Source organism: Camelus dromedarius, chromosome 16, assembly GCF_036321535.1.
Source record: "Camelus dromedarius isolate mCamDro1 chromosome 16, mCamDro1.pat, whole genome shotgun sequence".
NCBI classification, from domain to species: Eukaryota; Metazoa; Chordata; class Mammalia; order Artiodactyla; family Camelidae; genus Camelus; species Camelus dromedarius.
Window position 1 is genome coordinate 52886577 of NC_087451.1, and position 17574 is coordinate 52904150.

At 55.0% G+C, this 17574-nt stretch overlaps 1 protein-coding gene and 1 long non-coding RNA gene across 2 annotated transcripts; one reads left to right on the top strand and one right to left on the bottom strand.

The window, feature by feature from the left end:
• Window positions 1–1082: 1082 nt before the first annotated feature.
• Window positions 1083–10715, top strand: SGCA (sarcoglycan alpha). Its single transcript, XM_010998583.3, has 9 exons — window positions 1083–1136; window positions 1967–2086; window positions 2189–2343; window positions 2519–2591; window positions 2952–3150; window positions 3580–3742; window positions 4671–4879; window positions 5070–5096; window positions 10535–10715. Exons 1-9 carry the CDS (start codon window positions 1100–1102, stop codon window positions 10713–10715), a joined length of 1164 nt encoding a protein of 387 aa, XP_010996885.1. The 5' UTR covers window positions 1083–1099.
• On the bottom strand, window positions 5735–13922 carry LOC105104824 (histone H1.9). The gene is made up of 4 exons (XR_838604.3): window positions 13834–13922; window positions 13600–13708; window positions 11602–11758; window positions 5735–7583 (listed from the first exon to the last, which is right to left on the bottom strand). It is a non-coding gene; the product is annotated as a histone H1.9 (long non-coding RNA).
• Between the last annotated feature and the right edge of the window lie 3652 nt (window positions 13923–17574).

Genomic DNA, 17574 nt, shown 5'->3' on the forward strand with positions numbered 1-17574 from the left:
AGAGGCCGCTCATCACTGCCCCTTCAGTGCCTGGGACATAGTAGATACTTTGTAAATATGTACTGGATTCATGATTTTGTGGATTCCTCAGGAAGACACCAAGAGGCCAGCATTATTCTCGCCCCTTTGTAGTTGTGGAAAGAGAGAGGCTGATGGATTTTTTTCAAGGCCACATTCTCCAGTGAGGGGTCAAGGTGGGATTCACATCCAGGGCTGTAGGCCTGCAGGCCTGGGCCACCTCTTTTACTCCCCTGTCTTGACCTGGCTGGTCCCACCCAGGGCTCTCTACCCAGACCAGGGGCAAGTGCTGGAGTGCCTGGTCTGAGGACTGGGCTGGGTGAATGGGCACCCTCATGTGCTCTTAAGGAAGCCATCGCCTTGCCCCCTACACCTGCTAGTTGCCGGGCCCTGTGGCAGGTCCAGGGATAAAAGGATGGTAAGATCCCAGTCCGCCCTGAAACACTGTGTGATTGGGCTGTGCACAGGGGCTTAAGGGGGTCCCAGCCTAGGGGAGGAAGGGAGGCCAGACAGGCTTCAGAGAGGAGAGGAGGCCTGCGCTGAGTCCTGAAAGGTGAATGGAAGTTTGCTGGTTGGGTGCAGGCTAGAAGGGAACTCCAGGCAGAGGGACCTGCTTGTGCAAAGGTGTGTGGACTCAGGAGAGAGTATTAGTTTGTGGGCAGCAGAGTGAGGCTGGGCAGAAGCCTGGGGTAGTGTGTGTGTGGGGGGGGGGGGTAGGTGAGGAGAGTAGAAGGCGGAGGGATTCTAGACCGGATGGCCCGGTACAGGAGAGGCCTGCAAGCCTTCAACAGGTGGGGAATTCAGGACAATGGGAGCCATTCGGGCTCTAAGAGGGGATCAAGGCAGTCAGGTTGGTGGTTGAGAGATAGACTCTGGCCCCCAGGAGGGGATGATTAGATGGACCTTGTCACACGAGGAGGGTGGCCACCCTAGATTTAGTGCCTGCTCTGGGTGGGGAGGGGGAGGGCCCCGCTGGCTGAAGCCAGCGCAGCTGCTCTGGGACACCTTCCCGTCCCTCCCTCCTCCCTGCCCCCGGCTCCTGTCTCTGTCACTCACAGGGCAGGGCCGGGCTGGGGCAGCCATGGCAGCCACGCTAATCTGGATTCCTCTCCTTGTAGGCAAGTTGGGATCTTCTTCAGGGCAGAGGCCCGGGATGGGGGTGTGGGAAGTTCCTCAGGGGAGGAGTCAGGGGTGGGGATGAGGCCAGGACCAGAAGGACTTTGGGGTGTAAATTCCACAGCCGGTGGGAGCTCCCGGGAACTAAGGCTGGGATCTCTGAGGGGTGGGGTGTCCTAGGCCCAGCCGGGCCTAACCGCACAGGCCCAGAGTGTCGTGGGCCCTTTAATGGGCTGGCTGGGCTGGCTTCTTTCTGGGTCCAGGCTAAATTTGGCCCTGGGAATGTGTGGGGGCTGTTGGGGCAGGTCCTCTCCCGGGGGATCCCCTTCACTCAGTTCCTACCCGCCTCTAGTGTGGGCCCTATTCCCCCTATATGTTGTGGGGGAGCCCCAGAATGGCTACCTGCCACCTCCAAGGGGTCCTGCCCTCCCTCCCCCAACTCCACTCTCTCCAACCTCCCGACAGCATGGGTTCTTTTCCAAGTGCTCTTAATACACACACGCACACGCACACGCACACTCAGACACACACCCCTCTCAGCCAGACATCAGTCCCTTCCCACTGTGACCCCCGACTGAGGGCCTAACATGAGGAGTGAAGGGGCTTCCATGAATCAAAACCAAACCAAAGTCTGGGTCTTGTCACTGATTAAAGTGTGTGGCACAGCCAGGACCCCACCGCATCCTTGCTGGGATCCAGCAAAGCCATCTGCCTCCTCGCTCACATTTCTCCTGTCCCTCGGGGACGCCAGGGGCTGGGTAGACAAGGCGAGCTCATTCCCTGGCCAGGACTGAGGTTGGTTTTTACGTTTGGGGCTCATGAGTTTCCACAGGTCTCCTGGCAGGGCTGGTGGGCACCGAGGCCCAGGAGACCACCCTGCACCCGCTTGTGGGCCGCGTCTTTGTACACACCCTGGACCATGAGGCCTTCCTGCGCCTTGCTGAGCATGTCGGTGAGAGGGGCCTGAGGGGCGCCAGGGTGGGTAGGGGTGCCTGGTCCAGGTCTGGAGAAGGCCCTCGTCGTGTCTCCAACCTTCTCTCCTTCCTTCCACCAGCTGTCCCACCCTCTGTCCCTGTCACCTACCATGCCCACCTCCAGGGACACCCAGACCTGCCCCGGTGGCTCCGCTACACCCAGCGAAGCCCCCATCACCCTGGCTTCCTCTACGGCACCGCCACCCCAGAAGATCGTGGACGCCAGGTCATCGAGGTACCAACAGGGACCCTGGTGGGCTGTGCCACTTGCAGCAGGGATCCAGTGTTCATTCATTGACATAAGTCACGTGCCTTTAATTTGGGGCGGTATCTCCGTCCTCTCCTGCCTGCCCAGCTGTACCACGTTTCTCCCCTAACCCTGGCTCTCAGCCCTCTACCCCATCCTCCAGGTCACAGCCTACAATCGGGACAGCTTCGACACCACCCAGCAGAGTCTGGTGCTATTGATTGGGGATCCAGAAGGTACCACCAGCCCTGCCCCACCCCACCAATGCCAGTCTTGGAGGCTCTCCCCTGGAAAGGGGTGTAGAAGGGGAGATTTTGGAGTACTGGGGAGGGGCAGGGCATCCTGGAAAGACTCTGGAGCTGTATTCTTGGCTGCTCTGCTGATAGGCTATGGGGCTTTGGGCAAGTCGTTGAGGCTGTGGGTGTGGGGGAAGAGCTTTTGAGGCTTGTGATGTGTGGGGTATTGAGGAGGAAGGAAGGGAGCTGAGGGGATACAGGGAGGAGGTTACGTTGGGAGGGCTTGAGAAGGATCCATGCAGGGCTGGGGGCAGAGCTGGGGGATGGGTGCAGCCTCAGGCACCCACTTGGCCCTCCCAGGCCCCCTGCTGCCATACCAGGCTGAGTTCCTGGTGCGCAGCCATGATGTGGAGGAGGTGCTGCCCTCAACACCTGCCAGCCGTTTCCTCACAGCCCTGAGAGGGCTCTGGGAGCCTGGGGAGCTCCAGCTGCTCAACATCACCTCTGCCTTGGACCGTGGGGGCCGAGTTCCCCTTCCTATCGAGGGCCGCAAAGAAGGGTAGGCATGCAACCCAGGAAGGCTTCTTGGAGGAGGAGAGGGCAGCTTGTCTTTTGTCTGGGTGGTTGGCATAGAACATGGGTCTCCCTAATTTCCAAGTGGGGCTTTACCCACCTTTTTTCATGCTCACCATGCCCATCTTCACTTCGCAGCATCATGACACTGTCTCCTTTCTTCTGGTCACCCTCTCATCTCTTGTCCTTCCTGGGCCCAAACCCTAGTTACCCTGAACTCTGCACTTCCTTGTGCCCATTAGGACATGAAATATCCATCCTTGTTCTTTCCTGGCGGGGACAAGGCCACCAGAAGACTGAAGTGCTCTGTGTACTCTCATCATAACCCCAGATCTCGGAGTGGTCGTAACCCCCAAATCTCCAGTGCCCAGTGATACCCTCCAATTTGCTGATGGTGGTTTCTATCTGGGCCCAGGGTGTACATCAAGGTGGGCTCTGCCTCACCCTTCTCCACCTGCCTGAAGATGGTGGCATCCCCTGACAGCCACGCTCGCTGTGCCCAGAGCCAGCCTCCTCTTCTGTCCTGCTATGACACCTTGGCACCTCACTTCCGCGTTGACTGGTGCAATGTGTCCCTGGTGAGAAGGGACCCTAGCTCCAGGGGTGGGGTGGGGCATGGCATCATGGTCTCCTGCATCCCACCTTACTCTCCCATCTCTCTGTTTCTCTTAAGTTGTTTCTCAGTTAGACACACACACACACACACACACACACACACACACACACACACACACACACACACACCCTGAAGTTCTACCTTCTTCCACAAGAGGGCGACAGAATCCATGATCTGGACGAGGGATCGCTGTAGCTCCTGGAGCCCCAGAAGTGCCCAAACCAAGAGCCAGAACAGTCGCTCTCACGGGGCAGTTCTGAATCCCTTTCTCCACCAAAGACCTCTGTGTGACAGCTCTGTTTTTTCCTCTGAGGTGTCACCTAGCAAATCGACCTGCAATAAGGAACCGACAGTTCTCACCCCCGTGTTAGAAACCAAAGACGCTCATTATTGCTCTTTGGGATCCTGAGCTGAGGTGGTTAGGGCTCCTAGAGATCCTATTCCCAGGCCTAGGAACCTTTCCTGAGACTTGACCAACATTACGGGGACTGGTAATCCACATTCTTGAGCACTTGCTCTGTGCTAGGCACTATGCAATCAACAGATTTTATCCTCACAACCGCCCCGGGAGGTAGGTACCACTATTAGCATCTGACTTTACAGGTGAGGAAACCGAGACACTTCAAAGTCATTGCATCACAGCACTTGCCCGAAACAGAATTCAAACCCACGCAGTTGGACTCAAGAGCTGTGCCCTAACCATTGTACCGTCTCCTCGGATTTCTCTCCTGGCTCCTAGTCCTGCTTGGTCACAAGAGCTGGGGGAGGCCAGGCAGGAGGAATCCCTGTGGTTGCACAGAGTAGGGTGGCCCCAGAACTCCTGCCCTGTGCCCTGGGAGTCTCCGTGTCCAGCCACCCACCCCTGGCTCAGCCCTGGGCTCTCTGAGCAGGTGGATAAATCAGTTCCAGAGCCTGTAGACGAGGTACCCACTCCAGGCGATGGCATTCTGGAGCACGACCTGTTCTTCTGCCCTCCCACCGAGGCCACAGCCCGAGACTTCCTGACCGATGCACTGATCACCCTCCTGGTGCCCCTGCTGGTGGCTCTGCTGCTTACCCTGCTGCTGGCCTATGTCATGTGCTGCCGGCGGGAAGGACGGTGAGTGTGGGGAGCTGAGGGCAGGGAGGGCACTGGGGCTGGTGCTCACATTGGTGGGACTTCTTGTGGCACTTGTGCTGTCTGGGGACCCAGACCCCTCAGGGAGGAAAGGAGTGAGGAGCTCCTGGCCTGGCCTGGCCCCAGGAGGGGTTGTGGATAATAGCTAATCCTCTCCTTTGCTTTCCCACAGGCTGAAGAGAGATCAAGCCACCTCTGAGTGAGTATGAAAATCTGGGGGCTGGGTGGGAGCTCCCCTGGGTTATCAAGCTGGACCCTCTGACTTCCCTGAGCAGCACAAACAAACCAGATTACTCTGGAATGATGGGGACCATCCTTGACCTGTGAGCTCCAGCCCTGAGCTGGCTGGGTGCTGGCTTAACCTATCCTGACTTGGCGTTCTCATTTTCTGGTCTCCATGGAAGAATCTAATGTGAAACAGGAGAGCCAGGCTTCAGGGATCTGCTGCTACCCTGGGGTGAAGGGTTTGAGAAGCAACTTAAGAGGTTTCCAGCACACACACGCACACACACACACATTCGTACACAACCACATAACTACACTTCCAGGTGAGTCAGACACATGGGGGTTCTAGGCCACGTTCTGCCTTGCAATTTCTGTGAACCATTCTGGCCTCAGTTTCTTCACCTGCAAGCGGATGTAGTTGAATGAGCTAATGTCTATGGATGCTTTCAATTGCTCCAGCCCTCCCCCTGGCCTTACTTCCATCTCACCTGTATTTTGCCCAGGTTCCACCCCCCCATAGCCTTACCTCTCCTCTGTGCCCCCATACCTCTTTGTCTCCCCACCTCCCCTGAACCCCAGAGATTACAGGAAGCAGGTGTGAAATAAGTCAGGCTCCTTTTATTCGCACCACACTGAGCCCATGGCAGGCCTGGAACCCCGGCCTGCTTGCCCAGCCTGCCTGGTTAACTGCGGCGGCATTTGGCCATCCTGCGAACCCCCTTGATGAGCCGCTTGTGGCCCTGTTTGGAGCCCCTGAGCAACCGGCGCTGCCCAGGCTGGCGCTGTCCAGGCTGCCGCCGCCGCTGCAGTCTCTTAGCCTTGAGCCTGAACTTGGAGGCGTTCTTTTTGACCATGAGGAAGGAGGCCGAGGCCCCCTTGCCTGTCACCTGCTTGAGCATGCCCTTGTCCACTAAGCCCCTGAGCACTCGCTTGAAACGCCAGGCGTTGCGTGTCATGTTGTAGCCCCTGGTGGCAATGGCCTTCTTCAGAGTGGCCAGGGAGACGCGATTGCGTGCCCCCTTTTCCGCCACAATCCCCAGGATCACCTTGGATATGCTGGGCTTCCGGTGGGCTTTGGTGTAGGCACGGCGCCCAGCCTTGCTTTTGCCAGGGAGCCCCGACATGCTGGCCTGCTGGCCAGCACCCAGGACACTGTTGGAGGCCAAGGGTGCAGATGGGAGCGGCAGTGAAGTGTCTTTCTGCATCTCTTCCTGGGGCAGATGAAGGGAACTGGGTGTGAGGACCTCCAGGATGGTGGCTGGAATTCTCTACTGGGTTGCTCCTTGGTGGCTTAGGTGTGTCCCAAGTCCTGGTGCCCTTAGAGGCTTCCTTGTAGGGCTCTGGCCCGAGCCTTGCCCTGGGCAGCCAGAAGGAGGACCAGGGATGCTCACCCACGCTGGCCTCAGCAGACTTGTGCCTCAGGTGCAGGGGGTGGTGAGGTTATCTCTGTGGTGACCTCAGGAGGACAATGTGAGGCCATCAGAATCCTGTGAGGGTCACAGTGGCCTCATTGTTCCCTCCAGGGAGGAGCAGACAGAGATGCCTGGTAGTGTGGGCATCTGACATGACAGGCAGCCTGGGAAGAAGGGCTGTGGCTGAGTGAGCCTGTGGGTGGACCCACATGGTGTGTGTGTGCCTGCCAGCTGATTTAAGGGTGTTCTGATATTCCCAGTTGTTTTTTTGTTTTGTTTTTTTTTTTTTTTTGAGTAAAGGTAGATTTATTTAGAGAGATACATACTGCATAGAGTGTAGGCTGTTTCAGAAGGCAAGAGAAAGGCCATGAGGTGTTGGGGTTGGGTGCTCAGGTTAAAGTAAAAGTAGATACACACTCCATAGACAGAGTACGGGCCATCTCTGAAGTTGAGGGACCGAGAGAGGCTGCCACGTGTCATGGTGTTGCCAGTTTTTATGGGCTCAGTAGCTTCATATGCTAACAAGTGGGAAGATCATTCTAACCACCCTGGGGAAGGGACTGGGATTCCCAGGAATTTGGCCACTGCCCACTCTTTGACCTTTCACGGTTAGCCTTGGAGCTGTCATAGTGCCTGTGGTAGTGCCATTTACCAGGATATATTACAATGAGCATATAATGAAGCTCAAGGTCTATGAGAAGTCAAATCTCCCACCATATTGAGCCTCAAGGCTCACTGAGGGGTTGAATCTTCCACCATTTTGGTGTTTATTGCTGTGTCATTCCTTGAATGGCTGTGCCCTGCTTCTTTCCCTCCTGTCTCATTCCACCCCCTCAGAGATTTTACTCCCAAAATCTTATGCGGGTGCTACTTCTGGGCTGAGTAGGAGCGTTGCCCCTGCTTATCAGGGAGTAAAAATCTCTGAATGACTAACCTAGGGGCCCCAGGGGCAGGACAGCCTTTTGTTTTTGCATCAGAGGGCAATATGGGCTAGAATCCTCACGTAGCCATCATCGGATGTGAGACTGTTGCAACCTGGAAGACACAAACTTTACCAAGAAATTAGAAAAAGTTTAAGAAGGAAGAGTAGGCTTATCACTATTAACAGTAAATGAGACCAGATGTCTTAATGTACAGGTTTTTCTGTGCCACACATTATCGATCTGAAGATAAGCACTCATAGGGGCCGAATTTTTCCTGGGCCAATAACCTCAGTTTTAAACCCGCCGTTTTGACCCCACCATCTCAACTCACTGGGTTAAGAAGTGCAAACATTTTTAGAATCAGAATTACACCGACATTTATGAACTTTTATGGGGACTAAAATTTCCAAAGTGAACAGAAATGTAGTTCCTTGATCTATCCAAGTTGATTTAATTCCTCAATCAACATTGATACAAAGCAATGAAAAGGATTTGCTTTTTTTTTTTTCTATTTTCATTTTTATTTGGTAGATTTTTCCCCCCATTGGGATCAGTGATTTTTCTATGTAAATTTTACAAGGCTTAATTTTTTTGGCCTGAGCCAAATTTGATCAATTTTATCTTCTGCCGTTGTGGGTGTTCTCTTCTGACCAGCTATTTCCACCACGTCTAGCTTTCCTGGGGCAATTTTCTAGCTCTGATGGTGTCAGGAAAATCTGCTTCCTCTATCAATTTTGAATCAATAACCAATTTTACCATGTGCGATATTAGCCCTTGTTGGTTTGGATTTTCTGTTGATTTATTTCTACAAAATCCAATTCTTTTTTCTTTTTTTAGCTTTCTCAAGGCCTGCTATTTTCCAAAGTATCCACAAATTGTGATTCTGCTCCCTGTTTTTTGCCTATGTCAGATTTTAGTGGTCAGAACATCCTCCAGCTCAAAGACCCGCCCCTGGGATCTGTGTGCCTGAGGCAGGGCTGTGGGTGCCTGCGTGCGTGCGTGCGTGCGTGCGTGTGTGCATGTGCGTGTGCATGTGCGTGTGCATGTGTAGAAATGCCTGCCTGTCCATTTGTCTGCCCAAGTGCTGATGTGGAAGGACTATAGAGGAAGGCACTGTGGGTCTGGCTTCTTCTCCTGCTCTGGAAAAACGTCCCCAAAACATTTTTCCACCTGTGTGTGTTGCCAGAGTAATGAGACCCAGATGTGGGGCTGGGGGTGGGAAGGGGCCCTTGAACTACCCCCACCCCCACCAGGGGAGCATACCTGTCTGGCTGCCTCTGCTTCCATACTCTTCTCGCCCCCTTTCCCTCTCAGCCTCCCCTTGCCTGGGAATGGAAAATTGTGTTTTGGACAACTCAGTTTGCCAAATTCCAGACTCAATAGCTCATCTTGACCCTCCCCTAGCCTTAAGAGGATGACTCCACCTCCTCCTGCTGTTCCAGGAAGTACTTGGTCCTACTCCCCTGGGAGGAGTGTGGCTCATTCAGCAGGAAGCTAAAAAGTCTTTCCTGTCTAATCTTTCAGGCTCTAGCTGGAGTCTGTGCCCACTACTTGAGACTTGGACATGGGTGGGGATTATTTTCCTTCCCCAACCTGATCAGTAATCCAGTGCTAAGCATGATTGCTTCCGCCCTGCCTGGGAGACCCCCCCACACACACCCCTTTAAGAAAACCAGTTCTTATGGTTTGTACTGAAAAGTCTGTGCCGTCTGCCTGACCCAGCAACCAGGTTGTCTAAAACAAAACATTTCCAGGCTGAGCCCCAAAATGTGGGTGGTTTCATGTGAAAGGGTTTGAACATATCCCTCTCCTGGAGGCCAAGTTCAGCAGTAATCACACTAAAATAAAACAACACCCACGATATTAATAGCAACTGAAGTTTCCCCATAATAATAATAATAACTACCATTTGCTGCATGCTGACCGGTAGACTTGTAAATGTTTTTCCTGTATGAACTCATTTAATTCATACAACAACTGCATGACAGTGGAGGAAATGGTGACACAGAGAGGTTAAGGAACTTACACAAGGTCCCACAGCCAGTAAGCTGTGGAACTCACATTCAAACCCAAAGCTGATCCTCATGCTTAACCATGCTTAAACCCTCCTCCTCAGAACGAACCAAAGTTGCCTCTGGACAGCAGAAAGCAAGCCCATGGGAATGTCCCATGAGAATGAGGCTCAGCCTTCTTAGGAGAAACTCAAGCTAGAGCTCAGGAAAGACTCCCTAATGGGTGTGGTGGTCGGTGCATTTGGGAGCTGCTGGGGTTTCCAGGGCGGGGCCTGGTTCCACTTCAAGGAGCCTTGGTGTGAAACACATACAGGGAGGAAGACTTAGTATCCTGAGCTGGGCAATGCTGGGGGCAGCCTGGGGCGGGGCAGGAGAAGGGCAAGGTACAACGGGAGCGGAACACGGGTCTGAGGATCTGAAAGATAAGCAGTAAAAGCCTTGCAGGAAAGAGCTCAGGCAAAGGCTAGGAAAAGGTGGAGGAAGTAGGTCGGCCCGACTGCGATGGGGGTGGTGGGGAGGGAAGGGATGCTCAGGGTGAGGAGAGAGTATTAGAAGAGGGAACCGATTGCTAGAAGGGACCCAGGAGGTCATCAGAATATAAAAACAAGATAAAGCCCAGCAAGCAATGGCCTCTGGAAATACATATCCTCTGTGGGTATCTATTCAAGTCTTAGTAGCTCAGGAACTCTTACCATGTGCCAGGCACTCTTCTAAACACTCAGCCTGCATTTTCTCATTTACTCTCAACAACAACCCTAGGAAGTAGGTTTTATTATTATACCCATTTTACAGTTGAGGAAACTGAGGCACAGACTGGTTAAGCAACTTGCAAAGGACATCCAGCTTTGAATCCAGGCTGTCTGCACCCAGATCCCATGCCTTAGTCACTGGACACTGAGCTGGCACCATAGAACTTTCTGTTTGTCCTTCCCCACCCATCACGTGTGTGCATCTTCCCCCACATCACAGGTGGGGAAGACTGGGGTGGCTCCGAGGTAGTGCCAAGCTGGGCCCCAAGTAGGGGCTGCCTCCCAGAGCTGATGACTGCTGGCCCTGTGCCCACAGCATCCAGATGGTCCACCACTGCACCATTCGAGGGAACACAGAGGAGCTGCGACAGATGGCAGCTAGCCGAGACGTACCCCGGCCACTCTCCACCCTGCCTATGTTCAACGTGCGCACCGGTGAGCGGCTGCCCCCCCAGGTGGACAGCGCCCAGGTGCCCCTCATCCTGGACCAGCACTGAGGGGCCTGCACAGGTGGGTCCGCAGGGAGATGTCAGCCTCATTTCTGGGAATAAGGTGGCCTCCATCTCAAGGCTGGGGCAGGTAGGGGGATGGGAAGAGATGCACCTCCACCTCCACGCTGCCTTCTGGAGGGCTGAGGGGTTCTGGAAGCAGGAGATCCAGGCTCCAGATCCCCTGGAGGGGGAGCCCCTTTGTAAGCTGTGTAGGGTGATATGGAGACAGGGTTGGGATTCAGGACTCCGAATGTCCAAGCTTGGTGGGCTCCTCATGGACAGGGCCAAGGTCCACAGGACACTGCACAGCCTGCAATCCTTGTTGAGCTTAATGTCACCGGCTTAGCTTGGCCCCATGTGAGCCCTGGAGAGCTCGGCTGGCCAGGAAGCAGCCACAGCTTGTTTTCCCCAGGTGGCCACCACCAGCACAGGCTGGCTCTGCCCCTCCCCCAAGGGCACACTCAGTCTCAATGCTGATGCTCCCTTGGGAGGACAGGCCAGAGACTAAGCCCCAGAGGGGCCATAGTTAAGGAGGGGGCCTCTCAATCCCTTTCTGACTCCTCACACTAGGCCTGGACCCTCCCCCACTGACCTGGCGCTGACGCTCAATTATCCCTTCTCCCCATGGTGGGGGTTGGGGGTGCGGGGGGGGCATGGACCAGAGTTTTCCCTCACCTGGAGGCAAAGGCCCAGCCTTGGGGCTGAGGGGAGGCCAAAGGGGCCGGAGCAGCCCACAGTCTAATGGTGGTGTCCCCAGGGCCAAGGACCCTGAGGAGGGCTGAGTATCTGAATATGGCATCCCATTGTTCAGAAATGTATAGGCGAGGAGTCATGAGGGCCCCAGGTTGCCCGTGGACCTCCTCCCCTTTGTCTCACTTTCCAGAATCCTTACCTTTGTACTGAATCCATCCACTTCTCATGGCCTCCACAATGACCTTCCCAGGCCAGCACCAGGATCTTGCTCCCGGACCTGCACAACAGCCTCCCTGTGGCCTCCCTGCCTCCTCCCTGCTCCTTCAGTCTCGCCTCCAGCAGCAGTCAGGCCCATCCTTTAAAAGGAACAGTCAGGGAGTCTCGCCTCTCTGCCCTCAACCCTCCAGCGCTTTCCCTTGACACCGAGTGAAGCCACACTCTTGGTACAGACCCGGTCCATCCCTCTGACCTCATCCCCTCCTTCCCTCCACTTGCCTGCTCCAGCCACACTACCTCCTAACACACCCTTGTTGCAGGGCCTTTGCTCCTGTTGTTCCCTCTGCTGGGAACCCCAGGCCCCTCCATGTCCACATGACTCCCCAATGAGTGCAGTGCAGACCCAAATGGCAGGTCCTCAGAGAGCCCCCTCCGGCCTGGCCTCCAGGGCACCCCGCACAGCCTCCTTGCTCTCTGAGGATGTGCTTTGTATGGGTGCCTCCTTGGGGTCAGCCTCAGCTCGGGAATGTAAGCTCCAAGGGGGCAAGATTCTGTGTGCCCCCAGTGGGCGCAGTGCCTGCATGTGGTAGGCGCTCAGGAAGGAGAGGCCAACAGGGCTGGGCTGCTCAGAGCCCTTAAGGAACTTGACCTCCTCTCTGGGCAAAACGGGTGAGCAAGGCCATTGCTAAAGCTTCCACTATTATCTTCTGGGTCCTCTCCCCACCTCGATAGCCACTCTCCACCCGCTAGTCCGTTAGTTAATCCCAGAGCATCCGTGGAGGCAGGAGGAGGCTTCGCCAAGCGGTGCATGTGCTCAATAAACATTTGTTGACTGAAGGGCTCTTTAGGTAACCACCCCCTACCACACAGGCTCTCTGACAGGAGAGTGCCTCTGACCTCCCATTCACAATTTCTTCCTTTCCTGGGGGCCCCTCGTCTGGCCAAAACCAGGACCTGCACCGAGTCTGCTCTGATTGGAGGCTCCGTGCAGTCAGCCCGCTGTCTGGGGTGGCTCCTGTTTGATCCTTGTCCTTGTGAAGCGGGGGCTCCCGTCTCCCTGTCTCGTGCTCCCACCTTGGACCTCTGTGCTCTTCCCATGCCGGCCAAAGATGGGAAAGTCCGAGGCCAGCCCCGCTTTGGACTTTGCCTTGGGATATTGGCAGCACCTCCCTCCCAGCTCAGCTACAGGAGCACACGGGAGCCTGGCTGCCGGCCGGGGAGGAAGTGGCCCAGACAAGGAGCTGGGAGGATGGCGTGACTGCGGAGGACAGCGGGCTGTGCCCGGGCACAGACACCCGCCCGACTGCGCCTGGCAGCACGTGGGGACGGTGTGGACACACTCAGCTCCCCGTCTACTCCCCGAGGGGCAGGATTCCATCTGGCAGCCACACCCCAGCCCCTCACAACCGAGAACAAATAGCAGCTGTCCCCTCCATCCTGACATTTGACCTCACTCCTCTGTCCCCTCCAAGTGCCACAACCACACTGCCCACATGACCCCGTGTGTCCACCTGCATCCCAGACCCAGCCCTCATGCATGGCCTGACTCTAGACATTTCCTCACCACCTCAAGTTGGTGAGGAGGCCCTCTGCCAGAAGTGGGGACACAGGGCACCCCTACAGCTAGCCTCAGCCCCCCGTGGACTCTTCTCCTTTATTCTTGAGACACGTGTACACACGTTTCACAGAGAGCTCCCTTGATGTATCTGTTGGGATTTGGAGTCATAGTGAGCAGGGCTCCGATCATGGCTCTGACAGTTTACTCATAGACATTAATTATAACTGTCTTGGGGCTTTTGTGAGAATTTGAGAGGACCAGGAGAGCGCCTGGCAACTGGCAGCTCACAAGAATGGAGACTTTAATACATACAAGCACTCCCATGGTCACCCCAAAACCAGAGGTTCATGAAGTTTCCCTGTCCCCTAAGATTCCAATTAAATGAGCTCAGTTTCCATTCTGCAAGTGGAGGCTGAAATTCACCTGGTCCTCGGCTCTGATCTGCTGTTCCATCCTGCTCTGTCGGGTATGGCAGCTACTGGCCTCCTGTGGCTGCTGAGCACTTGACATGTAGGTTCCAAATTGAGATGTGCTGCAAATGTGGTGATGAAATGATAATAGTTGGGGATATTGGAGTCAGTAAAAATATCTTATTAAAATTAATATCTCCTGTTTCTTTTAATTTTTTAATATTGCTGCTAGAAAATGAAAACTTACATATGTGGCTCACAATATATTTTTCTTGAGCAGTGCTGGTTTCATTTTCCTTCCTCTATCTCCACTGCAGATTGATCCAAACCCAGAACTCAGCCCGCTTCCAGAACACCCACTCACACCACGCCTCTGCATGTGTCAGGGTTTTCCGAAGACCTGAGGAACGAGAAGGGTTTGCCTCACAGCAGTGAAGTCATCTCACACTTGAATATGTGATCTCCTTGTTCTAAAATGTGCTTTGGTCCCCACCCCACCCCATCTTCCTTTTCCTCCACTGTTTTATGCAGAGAAAACCCCGCTCTCTCCAGCACCCAAGTGCACAAACTCACCTTCCTCCCGGCCTTGCCGTGCACATCTTCTGCAAAGCGTTGGACTCTCTGTGTATGTAAGGGCCTGATTACCCTCCGAAACAAGGGCCATCCTTCTTCCCGGGTCTTGTCTCCTGGTCCGTGGACATTTCTCAGACCAGGAAATGGATGCAGCAACAGAGCTGCTCAGCATCACCGGGGTCCCAGCGGCCCTGGACTTCAGGATGGTGGCCTCCTCCAGCACGCAGCTCCTCCTCCTCTCCCTTCACTCCTCCCTGCTCTATCTGTCCCTTCATCCTTATCACACAGACCCTCTGGTGCCCTCTGTCCTGCCTACATGCACATACGGCCCAAATGCCTAGACACACGCATTCTCACAGCTCAGAGAGCATCTCTCCGGCTGCGGGGGTGTGTGTGTGTGTGTGTGTGTGTGTGTAAGCTGTCTCCACATGCACAGATCCTGCCCACCCCAAACACCCACTCATGTGCAGGGCCCCTCTGAACACAGACGTGTTTGCTCCTGGGTGGGTGCGTAGTCACAGGACGACTGAGGCAGACCCACCTCGCTCACCACACAGACTCCCACAGTCGTGGCCTTGTCTCTGAGAGCCCCATGTTCTCACGCGCCCCCACTCAGCCCCACCCGGCCCTGCATGCCCCCTCACCTGAGGCTCCCTCACTCCAGCTAGAAACCCCTCTCAACCTCACCCAGCTCTGTCTAAGAAGGTCTTGGAGGCACCTGGGAAGTTGAGGGTTAAGGAGTTGGAAAAAAAAAAAAAAAAAAAGAGGGAAAAGCCACCAAATTTCGGTTCTAGAAAATCCTGCCAGGAGTTGGGCTCCTGCCACAAGAGACCCAGGCTTCTGAAAAAGCAGCAAAAGTAAAAAACAATTCCAAATGAAGTCTCCTCCTTTTCTAGAATTATCCATCTGGATTTGACTGAAAAATCAGCTACAAGGATGTGGCCCGTCCTCTCAGAGAGAAGGCAACAATGAGCCAGCAGAGCAGGGTGGGGAGGCCACGCGGCGCCTCCGAGCGGGCAGCGGGTCTGGGGGAGCGGGCGTGGGCAGCTGTATTTAGGGCAGCAGTGATGTCAGGGGAGAGGAGGGCTTCAGTGGGGAGTGTGATACAATGGCCCCTTTGTCCCCCTCCCCTCCTGTCCGGCGTACACACTGGAACCACAATCTGGCCCCGCATCATGTGACACTGGGAGGGCCGCACAGCGGGGCTCTGCCACCACTCCTGCCCTGACGTGCGTCGTCCCCTTGTGTGCCCTCACACGTGCGTGTGCACACACTGCCTGCACATGCGCGTGCCCACCAGTAGATTTGCACACATGCAGTGTGCGGCGTAGTCACTGCTTTAGCTAGAGCTTTGCTGCCCAGCACCTTCGCCAATAGCTACGAGTAGCTAATAAGATAAATTACAATAAAATTTAAAATTTAGGGAAATGGGTATAGCTCCCCTAGGTAGAGGGCATGCTTAGCATGCACAAGGTCCTGGGTTCAATCCCTAGTACCTCCATTTAAAAAAAAGAAATTAAAAAAAAGTTTTAAATTGAGTCCTTCAGTGGCACTATTCACATGTCAGGCACTCGATAGCCACCTGCGGCTAGTGGCGACCGTACTGGACGGCACAGATAGAGAGCACTTTTGTCACTGCAGCAAGCACAGGCCCAGAACCTTCCATCACTGTCTGCTCCCACGCGGGGGCTGGTCTGCAGTTGCTCGTCCTCTCACACTTGCCCACACCTTTTCACATCAACGCTCACACCTCCACACTCTCACCTAGAGGGGCCACCTCTCCACCTCACCTCCCCTGTATCTTCGCCCGGACCCTGCGCCTAGCCCTGCATCACAGCACCTGGCCTCCGACCTCAGCTGGCTCCGCTCGGCCTGGAGAGAATAACACAGGGTGAAAACACGTCAGCCTAACGGTGGCACCGAGGTCTGGTCTTAATGCCAAGGTGAATTTCGCAGATGTGGATGGCTTTGGAAACTCCAAGTCGAACTCAGCCCCGGGGTTAGGCAGGAGAATGAAGGCACAGTGAGACATGTGAAACATAAAGGAAGGCCTGGAAGTTGAGAAGGGTGGTGCATCACGGGGAATTTTGTTCACCCTTTTTGGCTGGTATGACAGGTGTGGGCAGGGGAGGAGACAGTGACTGTGAACAGGTGGGTAGTGGCCAGGTAAAGCCTTTAATGTTAGGCTGGGGGTGTCTCTGGATCCCCCATGGAGGCAGATAGGGATGGGGCCAAGACAGCCAAGGGCCCCAGGGAGCAGGAGGTCCAGGTGGATGGGAGCTACCTAGGCTGGTGTCAGGCAGGCATCACCCATCAATCAACAGACTGATCAGAGGCTCACCAGGCAACTTCGGGTAATGTGCATATGAATAAACTTTTGTTTACCTGCCACAATTTCTAACTCTCTCTAGGCTAATTCTATGCTGTCCTGAATGTGGTAGAAGAGTGAATGATGAATTATTCAAGGCTGTAATTAACAACCATGACAACTTAATAACAGCCACAGTACTAGTATCAAAGGTGATGACCTCTGTGGACTCGTCCATCTCTCTGTGGACCCAAGGGTCTTTCCTGCCTTTGAGGCTTAGGCCCTGAGACCTTGGGAGAGAGGCAGGACAGCTTCTCCCTGTTTCTAGGTCTCTGGGTGCCTGGTCTGCTCTAGAGTTCTGACTCTCTGGATCCTCTGTGTCCCCTCGGACCTCACACTGCTGTCCTCCTTCCCTGTGACTGGGGACCTGACCAGTCACCTTCCCTCTGGGCACTTCAAACTCTCAGGCCAGCAGGGAGGGACAGGCAGAGGGAGAAGGAAAGGGAATGGAGAGAGAAGGAGGAAGAGGAAGCCAGAGGTTTTTAAAAGGAGAAGAAAGGGGCAGGAGGCAAGGGCTGGGCGAAATGACATCCCCAGGCCATTCCAAACCCTGGGATCTTATGTTTTGGGGACCTAAAAGGCCAAGGGAGACCTGAGGGGTCAGGGCCTATTGCTTTCGTGGTGGCACCAGGTACACGCCTGGACAGCAGCTCTCCAAGGTCCTGGGGAGGCTCTGCTGAGGGTCAGTGGTTTCCTCTCTCCTTCCCTGGGGAGCCCAGGAGAAGGAGAGGAGGCATTTCCCCCTCCAGGTCTTCTCCGGCTCTCAGGGCAGGCTCGGTACAGCCTCCTTGTGCTGCACTGCTGGCTGCTCCCTTGGAGGAACTCAGAGAGGGCGGGCGAGAAAGGAGACGAGGACAGATGACCCTCTGAGTTTCCCCAGGGAGAGGCTTTTCTGGCCGGGATCGAGGCCCTAGGTACTCCTTGCTGTCCCTCCTCCCTCGCCCAGCCACGGGCCTCCCAGTGCCCCTGGGGCAGTGCCATCCACAGCCCTCCAACCTTGCGGGGTGCTCACAGCAGAGGAGGGGCAGTAAGAGTTGATCGCATTGA

What these genes read in the sequence shown, in the direction of transcription:
- SGCA (XM_010998583.3), top strand. Translation starts at nt 1,100, where the DNA reads ATGGCAGCCACGCTAATCTGGATTCCTCTCCTTGTAG. An exon ending in CTGGATTCCTCTCCTTGTAG is followed by an intron (nt 1,137 to 1,966) that starts GCAAGTTGGGAT and finishes GAGTTTCCACAG; the next exon opens with GTCTCCTGGCAGGGCTGGTG. An exon ending in GCGCCTTGCTGAGCATGTCG is followed by an intron (nt 2,087 to 2,188) that starts GTGAGAGGGGCC and finishes TCCTTCCACCAG; the next exon opens with CTGTCCCACCCTCTGTCCCT.